The 20,528-nt window shown below is 44.0% G+C and overlaps 2 protein-coding genes across 2 annotated transcripts; one reads left to right on the top strand and one right to left on the bottom strand.

The window, feature by feature from the left end:
- On the top strand, nt 1,302-2,369 carry LOC8079695. The gene has a single exon (XM_002466117.2). It carries the CDS (start codon nt 1,624-1,626, stop codon nt 2,020-2,022), a length of 399 nt encoding a protein of 132 aa, XP_002466162.2. The 5' UTR covers nt 1,302-1,623; the 3' UTR covers nt 2,023-2,369.
- LOC8079694 (cation/H(+) antiporter 19) lies at nt 13,633-19,933 on the bottom strand. Its single transcript, XM_002463552.2, has 3 exons — nt 19,653-19,933; nt 19,102-19,347; nt 13,633-16,180 (listed from the first exon to the last, which is right to left on the bottom strand). The coding sequence occupies exons 2-3, from the start codon at nt 19,303-19,305 to the stop codon at nt 13,925-13,927; spliced, it is 2,460 nt and encodes an 819-aa protein (XP_002463597.1). The 5' UTR covers nt 19,306-19,347; nt 19,653-19,933; the 3' UTR covers nt 13,633-13,924.

Genomic DNA, 20,528 nt, shown 5'->3' with positions numbered 1-20,528 from the left:
TTTAACTAGCCAATTAACTAGTTAGCTCTAACTAATTTAACTTAATTTTTAGCCCCAAATCCCAATAGTCCAGATATTGTGCCCAAATATCTATAGGATCTCCATTAACTTAGCTCATTTGTGCCCAAATATTCTCATGTTTATTTACCTGTAAATAAATAAAAGAAAAAGGAAAGTCGACCAGGATTGTCAAGACCAGAGGCTGGCAGACACGCATGCGGTCCAGAGTGACAGAGAAGCAAGCGCAGGGGTGTCCTGCTGATGGAGATTATCATGTGAGGGGTCAAACCCTGTCTCATCCAACGGTTCTTTCTCCGTCCGTACACCATTATTATTAGTATTATTATTACTGTAAATACCGGTGGAAAAAGTCATACCCATATCGTCTGTCATTCATGGTTGGTGGACCCACCCCCGAACGTGCTGCTGCTGTTACTCCTCCCTCCGTGCCTTGTTTTGGAAACGAGTTTCACACGCACCGGCTCACACTTCTTGTGTGCCATGCCACTGCCACCCGGGGCTTACCATCCCTCGCTTAATAATAATAATAATAATAATAATAACAATAATAATAATAATAATAATAATAATAATAATAATAATAATAATAATAATAATAATAATAATAATAATACGTACAGTAATAAATAATAATCCACGAAAATTATTACCCTTCTTGACCTTTAACTTGACTGGACTAGTAAATTCGCTGCCTCTCAGAAACCTAGGAGTATAATATTTCGGTTTCAAATTAGAAATGTGAGTTCACACAACTAACTCATGTTTGGCGACGTGAGTACCATTTTCTACACCGACTATGCAACTAAAATTTTAAGTTAAACTTCAGCAAACTAAAAGTTTTCCTTGCTAAATTTTAATTGGATGTTTGGATCCTCTTCTAGGTAATAGACTCAGCTAAACTTTAGCTAGGTTGAAATAGTTAACTCAGCTAAACTTAAGTTTTACATGAGTTGTTTGTGTCCCTGACAGCTAAATTTAGCCAACTAAATTTTAGTTGGTGGATCCAAACAGATTGTATAACAATAATAATTCATAAAAGGCTCATTCCATATTATCGCCAAAGTTATTTGCACTGACGTAGGATCAGAATTAGACTTCGAAAACAAGGATCGCCAAACAAAAGACTCTCCATGGAAAACCCAATTTTATTTTAGCTATAAAAAACTCAGTTTTATAATTCGTCTCGAAACCGCCTAATGCAACTTAAAAAACTCGGGAAAAAGTCCCCATTTGGAAGCAAAACGTAATAAAGCCGCCCACCCTCCCCTCTCCCACTCCACCCATCTCCCCTTCCCCTTCCCCTTCCCCTTCCTCGTCTCGCGCAGCCAAACGTCTCCGCCTCCTCTCCTTCCCCTCGCCGCCGCGCTCGCCACCCCTATTAATTCTCCTCCTCCTCCACTTCCACGTCCACCACTCCGCACGCCTCGACGCACAACCTCCTCCTCCTTCGACGTCGTGCGCTTCGCTTCGCCAGTTCGCCTACTTCCTGCCGTTCCTGTCTGTGCCGAGACACGCAGGGCAGAGGCAGAGCCAAGTCAGGGGAGAGCACTAGAGCACAGGGCAGCCAGCGGTCAAGAAAGGAAGGAGAGAAGAGCCGGCGCCATGTCCGTGCGAGTGGCGTCCGCGCCGGCGGCGGCGAGGTCCGCGGGCGGCGTGGCTGCGTGGCCGTACCTGGAGCACATGGCGCGGTGGGAGCGTCAGGTGGAGCGGCGGCAGCTGTTCCTCCGGAGCTACCACTTCTCCCGCGACGCCGAGTCCCCACGGTCCCCGCGCGCGCGCGCCAGGCGCGTCGTCTGGGTGGGGCTCCGCCGCCTGCGCCGCGCCGCGGCCACGGGCCTCCGCCGCCTCCGCGCGCGCCTCCGCCTCTGCTTCGGCTGGGCCACCCGCCGCCGCGGCTCCTCCTCCTTGCCACGCCGCTCCAAAACCGGTGGCCTACGCTACGGCCGCCTCTCCGGCGCCGGCAAGCCCCGCGCCGCCGCCGAGTCCGTCTTCTTCTGGTAACTGCGCTGGCGCCGCCGGCGCAGAGCACTGCACTGCAGAGGCGTGTGCGTGTGCGACCTCGAAGCATTCTTTGCTTCGTCTGCTTGGTTGGTTGGCGTGTGTGAAACGGAGAGGAGCTTACTTAGACATGGATTAGCTGGTGGTGCATGTTAACTTCTACTGCTGTTTCTGTGGAGTGCTTGCTTAAACTAGCAGTATTATTATTTCCTAATTAGAGAGGACAAAGAGTGTTAATTAATTATTAGTAGGGGATTATGAATGGCGTTTTTTTTTCATTTTTCATCGCAACTCGCTGCTTGTCTTGTCTGAATATATTCTCCTGCCTTTTCTATCAATGAATGAATTGTGTAGTATCTTGCGCAAATAAATGACCCCTGTTCTTCTTGCCTTGCAAATTGCAATTGCGCATGAAGATTCAGTGTCACTGAGGTGTTTTATGTAATGGTACTCCTACGAGGCATTTGGATGGGATGGCACCAAGCAAAAGCAAATCCACCACACTACAAAATGTGAAATCTTTGGGGGCCGCTACCGCTAGATGGATAGATTCTTCAATCATGCAGGCAGGATCATAGGAGAGTATGAGAAGAACTTGCAGTTGCAGGGAGACCGCCAAGAACGAAAAGTTCAAGCCCTGAAGCCCTCTATTTCATCAGGTCTAAAAAGCAGGTGGTTTTGATCTCCGAAGCAGGTGTGGTGTGATGTGGTGAGGCGAGCCACGTTTCGTGTCCAGCTTTATTTCAAGCGCGTGTCGCGGTCAAAAGACAGCGGCCAGCAGCAGGGTTTTGCAGTTCAGTTTTGCTGGCTTCCTTGCGAGGCAGCGAGGGCGATGGCGAATGCAGCAGCTGCTTTCTCACCTCTCCAAACTTTCCACGACGCTCCCTTTGGCTTTGCTTTTTCTCCCCTGTCAGCAGCTTCTTCCTTCCAAGAATTAAACAAAGCGGATTCCGTGTCAGATTGGGAACTCACCCCCCTATATCTGATGATCTCAAAGAAACAGGCAAATTTTGTTGAGAAAACAGGAGGCGAAAACTGAACCTTTGCCAGCCATTTGTTGACTGACCGACCGGCAAAAACAGGCCCAAAAAATGACAGTTTTGCAATTGCAACCGCTCGTCAACCAAGAAATGAAGAAGGATCAGGACACATGTCTGCTTTGCTCTGCTGCCGCTGCCGTCCGTCCCGTTCGATCCCCCCCTGCATGTAGTGAGCGAGTGAACTTTCATTCGTGGGCATGATGAGTATCTTGAGTACAGGTCTGAAGGAAGATCAGATCGTCCGGTGTCATCTTAAAACCGCTTTTATGGTTTTGTATAATACATACATCCAGTGGTACCGTAGTGTACCAGCACCAGAAATGGAGTTATGCATGCAAGAACTAAATGGGGTCTTGTACTCCTGTCCAGCTAGTAGCATTTCACCCCCACAATGCCCACAACCACCCACATCATGGTACAAATTCTTCTTATCAAGTGCTTTCATTTTATATATTTGTCTAACCCTGCACTGCATCTAGTGTGCTGGTAGTGCTTAGTGCAAAGTGGGATTCAGTTACTCTCACTGATGATCACAACTGACCGCCATGATTGCGCTGGTCCATACTACCTCGGATTATAATAAAGAGCAGAGACGCTGGATTAATCGAGGTGGATTTGTGCAGTGCTAATTGAAGCCGTAGCCGTGGGCCCGTCACTGCAGCCTCCCTACCACCACCATGGGAGCTAGTTCTGTTCTTGCATGGGTTCCCAATCAACATGCATATGATCTGCTTAATCAGACAGGGAATGAGTGACTCCATGGTTTGTTTCCTTTCCTCACTTTCTTCTCTGCAGGGGATGTGTCGTGCCGTCTGTGTTTGATTTGAGACGGTAACAAGATTGAGTGAGCGTCTGTATTGATCATGATAAAGTAGCAGTAGTCTAGAAGCGCTTAGCTCAGAAGATTACGTGCCAAAGGCCAAAGCAGTGAGGTTTGGAATTTGGAGAGCCAAACCGAGCGAGACAACATTCGAATCCGAAAGGTAAGCTACTTGCTAGAAAAGGGGGCGGTTTTGAAATGGTGATGCGGTAGCTACAGATAGAATATATACCTCCTCGCTTTTATGATATTCAAATGAGTAAAGTCTGCTTGCGGCTTACTTTTGAGTGAGCTACTGCTGTAAGAGAATGAGGATGTAAGAGCAGGTACAATAATGGGCTTATAGTCAAGCTAATGCTGATGTGGAAGAGATAAAAGACGAGAGAGATGATAGTTTGGCTCTTATGTAAGCACTAAGCTGGACACGGATGTATAGGTAGTGATGGACCAAAATAGCAAGTGTTGTGAGAAGGAATAGAAAGAGAAGATATTTTAGAGACAAGTATGAGACAACTTATCGTATAACTTGGCTTATAGCCAAGCACTTGGCTCTATTATTGACCTTGCTCTAAGTGTACTACTGCTGCTGCCACTATGTGTAGAAGCAGTAGGTGTGAAAAAAATAGTTGGCTTTGTGTTGATGCCAAATTAATCCTAGATCACATATTAGCCAGGTTTAGATCTGAAGAACGGAGCAGTTAACCAACATGCTCTCGTGGTGAAGAGCGACGAGATTTATGAGTAAACCACCAAAGGATAACTAACATGCTTGTGTGATGACTAGTTTCAACCAAAGGATAACTAATATGCTTGCGTGACGGCTAGTTTCAGGCAAGGTCGGCTGGCAAGCCTAGGGCGCCATCCTTGGTCGTCAGATTAAGGATGAACAACACTGATTTGAAAAGAGGGTAAAAGGGTTAGAGTAGATCAATTTTGTGGATAGTTCAAAACATATTTGACCATGTACCCCTTATTTTATAAGGATAGTCTTATCCTATTGGAAAATTAATATCGTACTATTATCTTAAACTTGGCATGGGCCCAGTATGAGTGTCAACACTTTGGAAGAGCAACTGATTTAACGATGGTGTTTCAAATAGAAATACATGCATGGAAAACTTCCACAAAGATCATGAGATTACAAGAGGGAAGATTTGTCATGCAAAATTCTACAGCTAGCTTTCATGTATCAATCATGCTATTCTATCAAATAAATCATTATAATGTTTTAAGGTGCTCAATCCAGTCCAAGCTTGTCTCTTTTACAGATCTAACCCTATCCTTCCATAATTCGTGAACCTCTGTTGTATGTGTGTTGATGTTTTTTTCTTTACTATAAGCTTTGGCATCTAAGTTTAATTGCAAAAAATGACAAGGATGTTGATTCTGTAGTGTTGTTGACCTACCTTGTACCATTCAAACAACATGTGTTTCAATATTTTTCTCATTTTGTCAAACATTTCTCTAAAGCGCTTTGGCTTCACCAAAGAAGCCACTTTTACAGTGGAGCTAGAGCTGGAGCAATTTTAGGAGCAGAAGCCCTAGCAAAATAGTCCATTACATAATATTAGGTCTAAGGATCTTCACTTTTTGTTAGCCCAAGACGACATATGTGACTTCCTTTTTGAAGTTTACAGTCCATAATCTGATACCGATTCTCTCATTTGAGAAGATCATATTGTTTCATCAGAGCATCTCCAATAGTTCTTGAAACCAACTCCTAATTTTAGTTTTTTAGTAGGGTTAAAAAAGTTCTCTCTCCTTATTCAAACTCTTAATGTTTCCATACTTCAAAAATTAATCAATACACATGGAAAGATCTAAGCATGTTCGTTTGTCTAAAGTCATGGCTGAAAGTATTGTTCGCTGATTTGTTGTGAGAAAAAAACACTGGTGAATGACTGACAGATTCCGCAGATAAGCTCAAGTGAACAAGCTCTTAAGTGGAGGGTGGCTTCTCCCCTTCTTGGCATGCCCTAACTACTATTGAAGGTCTCTAGACGACCGTAGCTACCACTAGCATGGCCCTCCATTGCTATCACTGGTTGTGGCATGACTAGGGTTTAGGGATGGATGTCGACTAGTTGTGGTTGCTTGTGGCTGGCTAGGGAAGGATGATCGGCTGTGGCCAGTTGAGGCAGCTAGGGATGGCGGTAGGTCGATTTCTGGCTTGCTAAGCCATGCTTGAGTGTGGTTTGGGGGTGGTCATGTGGTAATCCCAAAAAAATTTAGCAACTTGAAAACTCATTGATTTACGGATCGTTTTTAGGAACTAAGAGCGTCTCCTATAGTTCCATAAAAAAGGATTGGTAAATTAATGGGTTTCCTAAGTCACTAAAAAGTAGGAAGCATATTTTTTGCCTTTCTGTGATCATTTCCAATATCTCACTCATAAAACATAGAAACCAATTTTGCATTAAGAATCCCAAACCATTTTCGAATCTCCATGTCACTTTTATACTTTTCCTCTCTTGTATATTTGCAATGTTCTTCCTCCTTTTTTTTCCCACATCCTTCCGCCTCCGGATTAGAGAATGGATATATGTGCATATATTTTTTGTTTTTGTCCAATTAGATCGTTTTTCCCAAGTGTGGAAAGATTGGGAGTTGAGATAAGATAGATGCTTGCACATATATTTTCGTTTGATTGGATCATGTGGAAAGATTTAGCGTTTAGATAAGGAGTTGGAGAGAGATTTTTTTTTAAAGATCTTGCCAAAAAAATCATCAAGATCGAAAGTGAGTTTTGGAAACTCTTGGAGGTGCTCTTATAGTTTCTACATTTGAAAAGCCACCATTACGAAAACCTCCATATAGAAAACATGAATAATCTTGAAATTCATATTTAACTTTATCTGACTTTCAGCCTTGTGGTACCATTCACCTACTCGCTGAAATCCTAATGTGTCACAATAATGTGGTTTGAAAGATCATATGCACCAGATTGGGATATAGACCCCAAAGACGTACAAAAAAAATCCTGCGCTTTGTTTGTTTATCTCAGAAGAGCACTGACTTGAAATCCTTACACATCAGATTATCAATACTGGCTTGGAAGTATGGGATTTGTGCTGGTGCAAACAACCGTCATTCATCAAAATGCCCTTGGGGCTTCAGATGAAAAGAAGTGTGAAGATAATCACGAGTACGAACTGTGATTAATTTATTGGCATTCCACTATCACATGTTTTTTTCTTGAATACGCATGAGCGTTAAGGAAGAAATCAAATTAGACTATTACAATCGTTGTTTGTTTAAGCTAGCGGATGTAAAATTACAACACTACGAGGGAAGAACTAGCACAAGATGACGTGACTCTTCGCTTGAGCTTACCTGCCGAATCTGCTAGTCATTCACTCACAACAAATCAATGAACAGTACTTTCAGTTATAGCTAATCAGCTAAGTGAATAAAGTTGTGCAATAGTTAATGCATGTAAAAGCAAGTCCAGTAAATTAAGCTGGAGCGAAGAGCTGCAATGTGTGTGACATCGATCCATCAACCATGTCTTTGGACCTGTGGCACGTGTATGTGATATTAATTTTGGCAATATATATATATATATATATATATATATATATATATATATTCTCTGACAAAAGACTAACATTTGACGATGACTACTACTGATTCTCTTTTTTAATCAGTAGAGCCTCTGTATGTTGGGGTTAGTGTAGGGGTTTTTACTAGGAGAATAGTTTACGTGTTGCTGTAGAGATTCTAGATAATTTAAAAAAGAAATTAGACTACTTATATTTACAGTTATATAAATGAACTATCTTAAGCTAATTTTGGTGAATGGTTTGATATATTGATGTGGACAACTAATTAATGCATGTTAGTAGATAAAGAGGTAATTATCATAATTATATGTGTTAGTTGGCTATAATTACAAATTCTAGTGAATTATTCATGTAGATAGCTTGTATGTTGACAGAAATCTCTAGTGAGATTTAACTTTATAAGAGCATAGAATTTCTTGTAATATATAGCAAGCAATATATATCCCCAGGCCCCGGCCCAGGCCCCGGACTCCTCTCACACGTTGCGATGCGGAGGATCTGTTGGAAGCGGAGACCTGCTGGGCCAATCGGGCCGAACCAACCCTTTCGGTCGCTGGGCCGCCACCTATCGGGCTCCATCCCCTTCCACCGCTGGCCAACGCGTGCTACCCGCCGAGCCAGAGCCCTGCCAGAGGTGAAGGTGATTCTGTTTTCTACCTGACTGATGAACTCTATCTAGAATAAACCTGATGAAATATTAGCATGTGCAAAGAAATTCTTCCGTTCGTGGAGTGCTGAATTTTCTTACAACCATCTATAATCTGATGAACCATCGTCATTCAGGAAGTCAGGAAACCAGAGCATTATTGCATCATGTTTGAATGAGATGCAGGTGTTAGTTTCTGAGAGAGGGAGACAGAGAAAAAAAAATGCAGGTGTTCACTTTTACACCACGGGAGGTCACGCCATAAAACCTGCACATATTAAAAAGTCTCTTCACACACGCTTAAACACATAATACACAACAGACTGAAACCTTGCAGGTATTCTGATATCAGGTTAGAAAGCAAGTTGATGTCAGGCTTTCCAATTATCACCAGCAATGGAATATTTCTCGGGAACAACGTTGAAGATTTTTAAAGTTTAGATTTATAAACCATCAAATTTCGTTCATAATAAATAGTCTACAACAGCAATCTGTGCTTAATCTCCGCCACTATACACTCCATAGGCTCTATGCCTATGGAGCTCCTCGCTACCTGACAGTATTCCGACAACAGAAGTGCACACCTTCCTCCTCCTATGTTGTTGGGAATTGTGGATGCACAGAAATGATCAGGTACTTACAAAAGTTGTCTCAATATTACTCCCAGAGAAATGAATGAAGGCAGAATCATTGCCAGATTATAGACAATACATATAGCCTTGTCTATCTGAAGAATAATTGATTTTTATTTCAGTCCCAAGCTCTTGTTCAATCTATAGTTGTTTCTAGAAACCAGTTAGCCAGAACAAAGTGGGGAATAGAAGAAGAGTTGAACGAACTTGCAGTGCGAAAATCTGTGTACAAGTTAAATCTATCCTCATAAAGTGATCAAACAGCCAGACTAAGGTGGCCGAATCTCCCAGATCTAGCAGCCTCACAAGCCAAGAAGGGAGTTCAAATTGCCAGAGTTTGATGCCATAAGTAAAATGCAACAGTCATACTTATAGTTCCTAAACATTTATGCAAAATAAAAATGACAGGATTGCTTAGAAACTGGAACAAGCAGTACATAAAACCACCGAGATCATGGCGTGCATGCTCACCATTAGGTGACTGCTGATGTTGTTGTTATAGTAGCTGTCAGGAACGATTTTTTTTTTTATTTTTAGCCCAAATTTAAAACATATTTCAAATTTGACCCGCTTTTGAAAGTATTTTCAAAACTAGGCCGTTTGGACCCGCCACCATACATGGCGGGGCAAATACACAGAACCCCGCCATGCATGGCGGCGGGGTACAACTGCTGACGTGGCATGGTTGAGGGGGACACCTGCTGACGTGGCTAACATGTGGACCCCGCCACGCATCATGGCGGGATGCAACCCCGCCGCGCATCATGGCGGGGTGCTCCCTGTCTGACAAAATGGCCCACCCTCTGCTTTCTCTGTGTTCCTTGGTGGCACTTTCGTTCATTTGTGTTAATTATTGTCTGTAAATTGCACTAATTGTACAGTTTACCCGTAAATCACGAGACGAATCTTTTAAGCCTAGTTACTTTATAATTAGATATTTTTTATTAAATAAAAACGAAATTGATATAATGTTAAAATCTAAAAAGTTTTTGGATCTAAACAAAATTAGTTATACTTGGAGAGAGAGAGGGGTCACGCTTGCCCATAAAGCTGATGCGAGAGGCAAAGTGAGGGTAGTCTAGAGTGTTGGGCTTTGTTTAGTTCCCAAAAAGTTTTGCAAAATTTTTTAGATTCCCCGTCACATCAAATCTTTAAACGTATATTTCTAACTACAAATAAATTTATTCAAAAATTAAATTTCAATATCTATCTAATGATACTAATTTTATATTATAAATATTAATATTTTTAATAAATATTTAATCAAAGTTATTTTTCATAAGAAAAATAATAGACATTTAAGAACAGTAAATGTGCGTGCACACAGCACTGCGCGCGTGCTGCCAGCAGCAGCACGTACAGCATTGTACAGCAGCAGCACTGTACGCACAGTGCCGTTACTGTAGTTTTCTTGTTCCTAAATATCTGTTATTTTCTTCTGAAAATAACTTTGATTAAATATTTATTAAAAATATTAATCTTTATAATATAAAATTAGTATCATTAGATAGATATTTAAATCTAATTTTTGAATAAATTTATTTGAAGTTAAAAATATACGTCTAAAGATTTGATGTGACGGGAAATCTGGAAAATTTTACAAAATCTTTTGGGAACTAAACAAAGCCCAACACACACTACTGTCACTTCGCCTCCCACGTCACGTCACCTTGATGGGCAAGCCTGACCCTCTCTGCATACACACTATAGCCGGCCTTGTTTAGATCAAAAAACTTTTTAGATTTTAACACTGTAGTAATTTCGTTTTTATTTAATAAAAAATATCTAATTATAAAGTAATTAGACTTAAAAATTTTGTCTCGTGATTTACAGGTAAACTGTATAATTAGTGCAATTTACAGACAATAATTACCACAAATGAACGAAAGTGTCATCAGGAAACACAGAGAAAGCAGAGGGTGGGCCATTTTATCAGGGAGCACCCCGCCATGATGCGTACTATTTGCCACGTACCCCGCCACGTGTTAGCCACGTCAGCAGGTGTCCCCCTAAACCATGCCACGTCAGCAGTAGTATTCCGCCGCCATGCATGGCGAGGTTCTATGCTTTTGCCCCGCCATGCATGGTGGCGGGTCGAAACGGCCTAGTTTTGAAAATACTTTTAAAAGCGGATCAAATTTGAAATATGTTTCAAATTTAGGCTAAAAATAAAAAAAATTCTCAGGAACCGCACTGCCCACCTGATGAGTATATGAAAGGTGAAAGATAAACTCACTTGCATTTGGAGTTAGTGAAATGTACAGCAGCTTTGGAGTTTAGAGCCTAGCACCAGTGGAGAGTTCAGAGGTATTCTTATTAGGAAGAAGCCAAAGTAAGGCCTTGTTTAGTTCCCCAAAACTACCAAAAATTTTCAAGATTCCCCATCACATCGAATCTTACGACACATGCATGAAGCATTAAATATGGATAAAAATAAAAACTAATTACACAGTTTACCTGTAAATCGCGAGAAGAATCTTTTAAACCTAGTTAGTTTATGATTGGACAATATTTGCCACAAACAAACGAAAATGCTACAGTACTCAAACCCAAATTTTTTTGCAAACTGAACAAGGCCTAAAGTGTTCCACCATTTAAATATTTAAGAAATATATTCATTTGGAAACAAAGACACTATGACTTATGAGAGTTAGGAAAATAATCATAAAGGCAGGATTGCTTAGTACTGTGTAATTAAAGTATTCACTACCGTAATTATTCCAGGACAGTTCTTGTCACCCTGCAAAAGATTAGGAAAAATCTTTCTGAAAAGAAAAAAACAAATGGATTCGTATAAAAATGGATGCTGTCTTCAAAAATCAGATAGAAGCATATACTCATAAACAATATTAATGAAAATAAACATGTAAACTGTGTGTTAGAAGTCTATCATAACATAAGAAAATCCAGATATTACATCATATTTAAGCATCTGAACTGAAAATCAGAATGGAACGAAATAATAGGAATGTCGACTATGGATGAACGAGAGACTGACACAGCTGTACCTGCTTCAAATCTCCGAATGTACTTGTGATAGAAAAAAGAACATAGCACCTTATTTTAGTATTCAGTCTTTGCCATAAGCAAAATAGCACTCTATATAAATCAAGCATGGATTAGTAGCTGAAGCATTGAAACTTCACATTTGAGAGGGGGTTGTTTTACAGAGATAGAAATGACAATGTTTTTAGACCCCATTTAGTATATCGACTGACTCTATCTCTGGCTTTACATTATTTTAGTAAAAAATCGTTTCACATCTCTCTCTTTATAAATGAATTAGAATCGTCAATACCACTGGTGTTTGCCTCATCAGCTATGACTCCTTTGTGCATTATATATATATATATATATATATATATATATATATATATATATATTAGAAATATCCAACTGCAACGGGTGGTAACTGCCTAGCCAGGTGTGGTAGCTACCCGGCCCACAAAAATAATCAAATAGTTATGTCTTCACAGTTTCTTACAGGATACAACATCCTTTGTGCGCAGATAGCAGCGGGGGCCTGCCTGCACAGCACCGAATGCGGTATACCCTAAAGATGTGAGTTTTGGCTAGTTAGTTTTTGAATACACCAACTCGGGCTTAATGCGCAGATAACAGCAGGAGCTTGCCTTCACTACTCAGTATGCACCCGCTTGGCATGTGGGATCTTGTTTTATAGATAAAATCATAAGAAATATTATAGCGAAAATAAATTGTAAATCAGATATATGGTTAAATAAATATTAGCAATTGAAGCTTGATTATCTAGAAATTTCAAATCCACGTATTGGCAGCCTGTGGAGCACTGTCCGGTCTGAATGGTGTGTGAAGAGTCCATCATACCAAGCAGCTGGTCCCCATGTGCATGTGTTGTGCGGAACGGGAACCTACAAAAACTTCAGAGGCTCCTGCCATCATACTATTATGCTGTTTTGAGCACTGATGGTTTGATTTAGTTTTGAGGACACGACACGCGTCCACAATCCACTGCTGATGGTAGCTACCACCCTCCGGTGGGTAGTTACCCTCCGTTTTAGAAAATCCACTCTGTAGCCGGCTAAGTGGTTGAGTTACTCCTGTTTACTAAGTAGCTCCTTACTAACTGGTTTATTATAACATTACGATAAATATCCCCATGTGTTATAGTAACCCAACTATCGTAAATATGTGTACATATTATCGTAGATTAGTATATAAAATTATCGTAAATGAAGGTGGCTACAGAATAACATATTTTGTAGCTAGCTACAGAGTATACTCTCCCTATATATATATAGACACACACACAAGTGCTATTCCACCTTAGGTGTAGCACCAAAGTGTTATACTGAACAAAATTCAGTATTGTTCAGTACCCGTGTTTCAGTATTATTAAGTATTTCGTGGTTCTGGGTGTATGACTGGATGATACTGAACATTGTTCATTATTGCTCAACATTTTTTTCTCAGTTTTGACTTGCGTTGTCGTATAAGTGTTATTCTACACCCTAGGTGTAGAATACTATTCTACACCGAACTCTTATACTGAGCATAATTCAGTATCGTTCAGTATTTATGTTTCAGTAATGTTTAGTATTTTGTGGTTCTGGGTGTTGGACAAGTTGATACTGAACACTCTCTAGTACTTCTCAGTATATATATATATATATATATATATATATATATATATATATATCCAAAAAAACTCTTGGAAGGTAAAGCCGTGCTAAAACAAGACGTTAGTTTAGCATTCTCTAAAAACTATAGAGGAGATCATCCATGCAACCCTGATCACCTCTTCCACGATCCAAGTGGATGAAATCATGTGTCCACATGTCGCCGGCTTATTTTACACATGAAAGTATGAAACCTACCAAAAGATTAATAGAGTCTCACCAAATACCACTCGATCTGAGCAAATACTACCGGCTGGATACAGGATACTACCTTAACCTATACTTCTTACATCCTTCATCAGTTCTCTTAGCCTGTATACATATGTGTATAATACCGTGTACCTATGCAGTACCGTTTCTTCTTTTCCTGCCTTTTACTTATTTGCATATATACAAATAGTCACCAGGTCCACAACCAAACCACTAACCACGACGGCCTAATCAACCAGTAAGCTACTTTTAGCTAGCTAGCTAGCTAGAGCGCAGGCGTGCATGTGTGCCATGCTAAGCACCCTACCACATGCCACGTCCGTACGTGCGCGCGTCTCACGTGCTGTGCCGCGACTCTGATTCGGACTCCGCCGACCGAGACGACGACGGGAACGGCACGACGGCCTCCTCCACGTCCCTCTCCATCGCCGGCCTTTCGCGCGTGGGGTCGCTCCGCGGGTTGTACCGTTGCACGACCAGCACGGACGCCGTCGTCGAGAACTCCGGCGTCGCCAGGTAGCTCCCCACGGGGCCCAGCTCCGGGCAGTCGCTCTTCTCCACCAGCGCAGGCGCCGGCGCCGACCGTCCCGCCACGACCAGGTTCTTGCCCCTCCCGAGCGTCCTGATGGCGGGTGTCAACTCCTCCCGCTCTGCCGCCGCCGTTACCTCCTCATACCTGACGGACCCGTCCCCGGACTTGAGCGCCCAGGTGACGTACTTCTGCAGGGCTTCCTCGTCCTTGGCGAGCTCGAGCTCGAGGTTGCCGCCGTCGGCGTTGGGTTTCGCCGCCGCGGCCGTGATGAAGCGGGCGACGGTGAGCTCGATGCCGGGGTGCTCGCCCATGCGGGCCGCGTACGCGAGCGCCTCGCGGTCGTCGGGCCCGCCGAAGAAGAGGACCAGCACGGCGTAGGAGACGTCCGGCGCGGAGACCTGCGCCGCGCCGCCGAGGACGCGGTCCACGAGGACAGCGACGGAGCAGGGCGCACTCTGGAGCACGCGGACGTTAGCGTGGTGGTAGGCGCGGTCCACGGGCTCCATGGTGCCGTCGTGGCACAGCATCTTGTGGAACGGCAGCACCACGAGCGCGGCGCGCTTGTTGACCGCCGACGCCACGATGTCCTCGTGGATAGTGCTGAGGTCGGAGATGGCCGTCATCGGCTTCACCACCACGGCGCTCAGGCGCCGGAACGCCTCGAACGCCACCACCACCTCACCGCCGCCGTCGCGCCCGCGCCGGCCCGAGAACGGCAGCCCGTTGCGGCGCGCGCGCTGCACCATGGAGATGGCCGACGACCGCTCCGAGAGCTCCACGAGGTGCATGGCGTACATGGTGAGCTTGCTCCGCCGCGTGCCGCGCGAGGCCTCCACCAGATTGATCAGCGTCGGGATGCCGCGGCTGGCGTGGAAGCACGCCAGCACCCGCAGCTCGCTGTCGGCCTCGCCGCCACCGCCGCCGCGCTCCACGGTCCGGTGCTTGTACGACGCCGCGCCACGCCGCGCCGGTTTGTACACGGCGGTGACGGCCGGGGTGGTCATGAAGGTGGTGGTGAGCGCCATGAGCACCAGGATGGCGAACGCCTCCTCGTTGAGAACCTTGCGGTCGCGGCCGATGTTGAGCACGATGAGCTCCACGAGCCCCTTGGTGTTCATGAGCAGCCCCAGAGCGAGCGCCTCGCGCGGCGGCACGCGCATCAGCAGCGACGCCAGCACCGTGCCGCCGATCTTGCCGGCGCACGCCGTCGTGATGACGAGCACGAGGAAGCCCCAGGACTTGGCACCGGAGATGGTGCCCACGTTGGTCTTGAGCCCGCTGGACACGAAGTACAGCGGCAGGAACAGCGACGACACCAGGTCCTCCATCTTCTCAGTGAGCGCGCCGGCGTAGGCGCCTTCCTTGGGGATCAGGACGCCGATGACGAACGCTCCGAACAGAGCGTGGATGCCGATGGCGTCCGTGACGAAGCCGGCAGCGAGCACGATGCCGAGAGTGGCGCAGACGAACGACTCCTTGACGGGCTCGCCGGCCGGGGACAGGCGCGCCATGTAGACCAGCACCGGCCGCACGAGGAAGGTGGCCGCCGCGACGAAGCCGACGCCGCAGAGGAGGACGTAGACCGAAACGAACGGCGAGCCGGAGCCCGACAGCGCGATGGCCAGCGCGAGCAGTATCCACGCGGTGACGTCGTTGACCGCCGCGGCGGACATGGCCATGCGGCCCAGGTCGGTGGTCAGGAGCTTGAGCTCGGCGAGGATGCGCGCGAGCACCGGGAACGCAGTAATGGAGAGCGCGACGCCCATGAAGACGATGAGCGGGCCGCGCGGCGCGTCGGGAGCGATGGCGGCGCGCAGCGCCAGTGAGGAGCCGACGCCGAACGCGAAGGGGAGGGAGATGCCGGCCACGGCGATGGCGAGTGCGCGGCTACCCGTGCGGCGGAGCGAGGCCGGGTCCAGCTCCAGGCCGACGAGGAAGAGGAACAGGAGCAGGCCGATGTTGGCCAGCGTGTCGAGCACGGTGAGGCTCTCCGTCGGGAAGACGTGGTTGAGGAAGGCCTTGTTCCGGCCAAGCGCCGACGGGCCGAGGAGGATGCCGCCCTGCATGCATTGCCACCAATTCATTGCAACAGTGAAGTGAGCACACGGCCATTTCATGAACCACTTGTTGATAGCAAAATGATTTAGAGTTAGTGGCAGTAAACTACGAGCGACTTTATTTCTCATGCATGTTCGTCTGGATGAAATAATGTGCCTGTACTCTAAAAGTTCTGTCTGCTAACTTTTATTAAAAAAAAAAGTATGACACGATTCAACTTGGTGCAGAGTTCAAGATCATACTCTACTTCTGATTTCTTTTATAGTACATTAGTGAAAACAAACATTTGATAATTAGAAATTTCTAAATACAAATTTAATGTAACGTTTTTGTGGCACAAACTTTTATATGATTATTAAACTAATTATTGATCTATGATGCTAAGTTTAAATATTAATATTGGTCCTGTTCGCTTGAGCTTATCTGCTGAATTTGTCAACTATTCAGCAGTGTTTTTCTTTCACAATAAATCAGTAAATAGTATTTTCGGTCATATCTTTTTAGACAAGCGAACAAACTCAATATGTGTGTGTCTTGTGTTTTGGGATTAGCTGGGGATTCAGCTGACCTATACTAACTAACACTGTTTAGATTCTCCAACTAATAATTTATAGTACTATTAAGCTTAGGAAAGGTAGTTAATGGCTTATGTTAAGGTTTTGTTTAGGATTGTTCCACAAACTTTTCATCAAGCATTATTGTAACTTTATCTTTTTTCCTAATGGACAGCATGCGGAGGTGTACGTGTTTGCCCGAAAAACTTAGAATGGAGCTCTAAAACACAGCGGAACCCAGACAAGCACTAAATAAAACTACAAGTTTTGTTTTTGTTTTTTTTTTTGACAAAAGGAAAACTACAAGTATTGTATACGGAGAAAGCCCAAACAGGCGCTAAAGAAAAAGTAGAAGTGTGTATACGGACAAGTTGTTAGTTAACAGATATGGGCCGTTACCTCGCAAAGATATGGGCCGTTGGCCAGAAGTCAAGACTGTGACAGATGATATATACGTGCATGGACTGATGGACGTGCCTGACACGCTCGTGGTAAACCAACAAAACAAGTCTGTGGAAATACTCGGTTCACGTGCGTATGGCAGTAGAAAAATGAGGGACAAAATGCACAGAAAAATAGTCAAGGCCACGTACAATAATGACCATAAAATAACATACTAATATCAAAGTAACTGTCTAAACTATATTTTGTCGTGTTCGTTTGCTTACTTCAGCCACGCCCCGCACTGGAAAAGTCAACCCTTTGCATTATTTGGAAGTTGGTCAGTTTAGTACTTTTTTTTTAAAAAAAAAAGGATTTAGGGTTTAGGCGTGAAGTTGGGCCTTGTTTAGTTCCCAAAATATTTTACAAAAATTTTCATGCTCTCCGTCACATCGAATCTTGCGGCACATACATAGAGCACTAAATATAGCTAATTACACAGTTTACCTGTAATTTGTGAGACGGATTTTTTTAGCTTAGTTAGTCCATGATTGGACAATATTTGTCAAATACAAACAAAAGTGCTACTATTTCTATTTTGTAAAAAAAATTAAAAATGAACAAGGCCTTGGTCAGTGCTTTGCTCCCTTTTCCTGTTGCTGTTGACAAAATGTTACCACCAGCTGCACATCCTCTGCGGTTCATATGATTCCACGTGGAAGTGCATACATGTGTGGTGGGCGAGTGCAAATGTTACATGTGTGCGGTGAAGAGCTTCAGTTGCATGAAGTTTTGCTGGAGGAATCAGGAATCATCATGCACATTGGAAGTTTTTTTTTTCTCCTTTTCTTTTTAACAAAGGCATTTGAAGTTGTTGTAGGGTGTGTTAGCGTAGGTTAGGATTACTTCAGCTTCATAATTCATATTTTTCTTATTAGCGGTGCAAATTTAGAGCTTGAGTCCACGTGTAAATAATCGATTTTTTTAGGAATCTTTCTGGTAGCTAGATTCTACTGTGAAATAGTTTACAAATATGATACAGGATTCGTCGTTCGTCAATGGCATGCAACATATACTGGATTTAGTTACTAATTTGTCAAACACTGATAGGCATTGAGGACATGCATGACGGTAAGAGGTAAATAAATTAAGGAGACCCTTTACGGTTCCAAAAGTAGGTAAATGTAAAAGGAGAAGATGACTAAACTAAGCTATTATTTCCTAGCAACTCGGAGTTATCGTGGGGCCCAAAGATTGACTATTTTGTTCTAGAAATAATATATATAATTTGTTTTTTTTTAAAAAAATGGAGACAAAGCTAGCTTGACTTCTCAGTCACTGTACAACTTACGTCCACGGTTGGAATAAGGCTAGCAAGGCTATCGGCTGACGACGATCGCAGTATTACTAGATATTGTGTAATGTAATGCGAGTACCAGTATAGTACTGTTTGTCTGTTTCTGTTCCTTTTATCAGTATATAATTCTAAAATATAGTACTATATAGACACAGCTGACTGTTGATGCTACAGTAGTAGTAGAAATAAAAGAGCGAGATTTACTGTTTTTTTCTTGTGTTCACGCGCAAGCACTGTTTTCTTTTTGTAGGAAATGTTAGTTGACGTAAAAGATAATGGTGCCATGCTATATATTGTGTATAAGAAGAAGGTAATGGCGAACAACCATGATTGTGTGTTGGAGATATTCAATTTTATTTGCTATACGTGTTCTTGAAAATTAAAACTATATATGCCCATGACGATTATTATTATATTCAGATCTGTTAATCATTTTTCTGGGCGGCACAAATTATTCAGACTTGGTTTGCCATAACTGATGACCCAATTAAGGAATAATGTTATTGCAGAAGCGAACCACCAGACTATAATAATATACTATATATAATTCTTCGAAGAAACAAATGATGCATGCATACAGAGGCCGATGCATATGCATGCATGGGGATGATCGAAGAGAAGAAGGACTTACGATGATCTCGGCGATGACGCGGGGTTGGCGGAGCGGGCGGAGCGCGAGGGCGAGGCCCCGGGTGAGGACGAGCACGACGCAGACCTGCAGGATGATGAGCGGCAGCGAGAAGTGCAGCGGGTTGTCCCCCTGCCACAACCCCTCCGACGTCGCCTTCATCGGCGCCGCGCACAGCGCCGCCGCCTCATCCCCGCCGCCGGCCATCGATCGACCTGCTCCGTGTCGCGTCTCGCGTCCAGCCCCGGCCTGCCAATGGCGCGTCGTTATTGAGTCCAGATGAGATGATGCATGCGACAAGGGAAAGCGCAGTAGTGGCCACTGCTGGCTAGCTAGCTAGCCCTGAGCCCAAGCGAGCGCGGCAAGCCGGCCGGCCGGCAGGACATGGTTCGATCTCCGTGTGAGCAGGGAACAAGAGGAACTATAGCTAAACAAGCGCGTGCGCAGGGGAGGGGGCAGTGCAAAAATAACCAACAGTTTAAGCAGTGGGCAGCTACCGCACGTGTGAGTGTCCCATCGATGGATGCATGGACAATGGACTGTATGTACCTCACCTGACGGATCGGAGCGAGAGATACTCGAGAACTGAGGACAAATATAGCAGCTAGCGCCCCGCGGCGCCGGCGATGATGGGTGTGGAGCGAGGCTAGCTGACGACTGGCTGAGAGCTCGATCGCCGCTAGGTGGATCGGAGACGACGAGAGCGTATATATATGGCCGATCGAGTGCGTGTGATATCAATGGGCTCTTGTATCAGCTCGCCGATCAGTAGCTTCTTATATAGCGGAGCAAGCCGTAGCCATGGTTGTTTTCGCTTATTATAGCATACTCTGATTATAATCGCCTTACGGTAAGGATTTTGTTTCCCAGGGACGGATTAGAATTTTGGTCAAGGGTATATATATATATATATATATATATATATATACTTTGATATAATCATTTAACAAATCGGTAACGGGCATGTTCGGAACAGTCGGCTGCAGCTACGCAGCCGCAGCTATTGTAAAATTTACAGAGTAATTTGATATACATGTTTTAATAGTATGATGACTATTAAATTCAAGAGTTAATGCAACAGGTCCTTAGTAATGTTTGGATCAAATTTTCAGGGGAATTGTCCCAACGCTCCAGGCAGCAAGATTCAACTTCAGGAATGAATGGAGATGGAGACTGCTGCTCCTAAAGGCCAAGAAAAGCTATTTCCCACTAATTGAGCAATGGATAGCAAGTGCAAGTCTTCTTTAGCTCTTTACCTTGTAACTTCCTGCTCAATTTTCTTTCTTTCCTTTTTCGTTTCCTAAGTTTTTAGGAAACTGTTTTTTCTCCTTCTTCTAGTCTTTTGTAACCTGTAACGTTCCCCTTTTTTAATAAAACACTGTAGGGGTGCAAACCCATCCAGTTTTACTCAAAAAAAAGTAATGTTCTGA

Source organism: Sorghum bicolor, chromosome 1 (genome assembly GCF_000003195.3).
Source record: "Sorghum bicolor cultivar BTx623 chromosome 1, Sorghum_bicolor_NCBIv3, whole genome shotgun sequence".
Classification (NCBI taxonomy): domain Eukaryota; kingdom Viridiplantae; phylum Streptophyta; class Magnoliopsida; order Poales; family Poaceae; genus Sorghum; species Sorghum bicolor.
Note: the sequence above shows the minus strand (reverse complement) of the source record. Positions and strands in the feature narration are given on the sequence as shown.

Coding starts and splice junctions, on each gene's coding strand:
- LOC8079695 (XM_002466117.2), top strand. CDS start 1,624: ATGTCCGTGCGAGTGGCGTCCGCGCCGGCGGCGGCGAGGTCCGCGGGC.
- LOC8079694 (XM_002463552.2), bottom strand. CDS start 19,305: ATGGCCGGCGGCGGGGATGAGGCGGCGGCGCTGTGCGCGGCGCCGATG. Junction 16,181..19,101: donor GCGTCATCGCCGAGATCATC/GTAAGTCCTTCT, acceptor CAATGCATGCAG/GGCGGCATCCTCCTCGGCCC.